Here is a 2,961-nt window from a genome sequence, read left to right as displayed (position 1 = left end):
GCACTCTACTTTATTATATATACATATATATATATATATATATATATACGTATATATACATGTATATATGTATACATATATATACATATATACACATACATATATATATATATATGTCATTTATTCTATTTCTGTTACCGGAGTTAATCACCGTCACATTACCCCTTGCTCAATCCTTATCTCTATTATTATCTCACCCTCGTTCGAACGATTTAGCATTGTCATTCAAAAACAAGCTTCACGGTCACGAATTTAGACAGTTAAGACCTTTCTCTGATTTCCGATCTACATACAGACATACAAAAAATGACTAAGTACCACTTGGACTATTTAGCAAACTTCACTACCCCACTTCAGGAGCAACTGTGCATTTGACAAAAAAATCCGGAAAAGGCTTGTGACAATTAGCAGATTATATCGTAAAATCCATCTAGTAGCGCAGATTACAGATGACTTTTTGCTTCATATACAAAAATAGAAATTTCATTTTAAAAATCTACCTCAGTTGTGCTACCTTCAGCCTGACACGTACCACCATCCTGGGAGTACTTACTCAAGTAATTATTGCTATCATCTTCACTGATCATAATAGCTGTCCTACAATAAAATCAATAAATTAGCTTTAAAACATTTCATACACCAACAAATACACATGAATATATAAATACATCGGAGACCTACGAGTAAATTCATGAATCACTTTTCATTTTACGAACTATTACCAACATAAAAGAAATCAATGATTTACTGGACAATCATTCCGGAAATGATTATCCAGGGAAACATCGATTCAAAGAATACCAGGCAATTCATCGCATCAGAGAAAATAATAAGCATAATGATAGGAGATAAGAAAGAAGGTGGGCGTAAATTCAAACCCTTCTTTTTAACAACATTCTACCGAAGCAATTTTTCTTTACCAGACTGGAAAACAAACATAAATGAAGGCAATGATGGATTGTGCGAGGAATGAGGCGATTAGTCGGAAACAATAATACAATTGCGCCTAGCCATCAAATGAATCTTCCGAGGAAGAGCCAAAAAAGCTGATGAAATAAAAGTCTCAATGTTTCGACTCCCGCAAAGTTTCGTTACGCAACAACGACAGGTTGTTGTGCCATTTTGATCAAGCTTGTGTGAAAATTGTATATTGGGTAAGAGCTAAGTGTCACGTCTTTTTTTGCTTGGTTGAATATAGGGAATAACTAAATTTCATATCGAATGAGGTATTTTTAGTTTTAAATTCAGGTACTAAATGATCTTTACTGGATTTTGAATTTTCGTGAGTATTTCCGTGTGTGAGACGTATGCGATACTCAGTTATCATGGTTAGGCTTCGCGAACGAAAATATGGAAAGGGCTCTCTCTCTCTCATGCTTGTTGCAAACGCTATAAATGTGGGATATTCTTCCACCTGCATAGTGGATTTTTTAGGGAAGGCACAGCGTGCACGAAATTGACCTCACCCTTTACTCCTAAGGTTCATTTGCCAAGGCTTAGCGAGCTTGGACAGTGGCAGTGAAGTTCTAAGGACGTAGGTTTTGGTAGAGTCTCCTACTTTCACATAAATGGCCTTGCAGGGCTAAGCGAGCTCCATCTACCCAGATTTCCATTTAGAGTTGTCCTTCTCCTAAGATGGTTCCAGGGACTACTCATGGACATACGTTAGGTATCACTTTGTCGGTCTATGATCTTCATATAATCCTTTTTTGGTATAACTTTATCTTCAGCTGAGACTTTCCTGGCATGGAAGACCCTGCTGGCGGCATAAGCCACCGCTAGCATGAGAGACCCCTCGTTGGGACATGCGTGTTTCTTCCCGACGCCAATGAGTGTCTGTGGCGAAGACTGAGTTCTAGTCGAATGACAACAGGATATTTGTTGAATATGCGAAGTTTCGCGGTACTTTCGCACTAATTTTATTTTGATATAACTTTACTAGTGGTAACAGTGGAAGACGGTTTGCACATCCGATACTGGGAATTACGAGTGCTAGAAAGCGTTAGGTATTACTTTGTCGGTCTATGATCTTTAATATAACCCGTTTGTTTGTTTGTTTGTTTTTATTTTAAGAGAAGAGGCGTTTTTAGGACTGGTATTATTCAAGATAGTATTTGCAAAAGGAAACACAGATCAGGAATGATTCCGAATCAGACGAACAGGCATTCCAGAATGATTATGAATGATCCAGATGCAGATGACGGGCTTCCTACTGATGGTAGGTTTCGAAAATTCCAACTTTAACCTAGCTGTCTTATGTTGTTATATGACAGTTTGGTTTATACAAGACAGGAGAAATATGTATTGTGTAAGTAAAAATCCATTATTGTACATGGATTTCTGTAGTTATGTTGTCTAGATTCGATGATTTTAGCTAATTATAAGTGCAGAGGATAAATTTTATATTTTCCAGATGACAATCCAAATTACCATCTTAATATGATCTCGAATGAATCTCGATCCCATTGTTTCCATACATTTTATTGTTTGTTGTTTACTTACTTGGCCATAAATTTCCACATTCTCTTATAACATTCTTGTTTAAGATACTTGTTGATTTCGTATGCACCCAATGAAAGACCTTATATTTGTTTTTTCCAGATCCTTATCCATATTATTTCCATGGAACTGTTGTTGTTGGATTTGGTCGTGGTGGTCGAAAGCTGGGTTGTCCTACTGGTATGCTTCGCTGATTTTATTGTTATTTTTCCTACCGATCAAATTTAAATAATGGTGAATAGGATTCGGTAAGGTTTGTACTATATTATAGAAATATAACGGAAATTAGTGAGATTAAATTTGTTACGAAAAGATCAAATACCAATAAATTGTCGTAAGTTTTCATGAGTCTAGCAAAACGTAAGGAAAAAAAGAGAGTGAAAAGGATGGAAAACAAATTTCTCATTAAAAATCTCGGAATTTTTCAAATTTTTCAAGTCGACGAGCATTTTAGTCAACCGT

At 35.9% G+C, this 2,961-nt stretch overlaps 1 protein-coding gene across 1 annotated transcript in view; it reads left to right on the top strand.

Annotated features, from left to right (window-relative positions):
- The first annotated feature begins 2,084 nt into the window (after positions 1–2,084).
- The window catches only part of LOAG_18176 (hypothetical protein), a 2,957-nt gene continuing 2,080 nt past the window's right edge, over positions 2,085–2,961 (top strand). Inside the window, exons 1-2 of the mRNA XM_020450842.1 lie at positions 2,085–2,218; positions 2,602–2,679. Of these exons, the coding sequence (XP_020305434.1) occupies positions 2,140–2,218; positions 2,602–2,679 (157 nt within the window). The 5' untranslated portion in view covers positions 2,085–2,139. The remainder of the gene's footprint in view (positions 2,219–2,601; positions 2,680–2,961) is intronic.

This window comes from Loa loa (assembly GCF_000183805.2).
Source record: "Loa loa unplaced genomic scaffold supercont3.216, whole genome shotgun sequence".
NCBI classification, from domain to species: Eukaryota; Metazoa; Nematoda; class Chromadorea; order Rhabditida; family Onchocercidae; genus Loa; species Loa loa.
The sequence above is the reverse complement of the archived record's forward strand: the minus strand, read 5'-3'. Positions and strand labels throughout refer to the sequence as shown.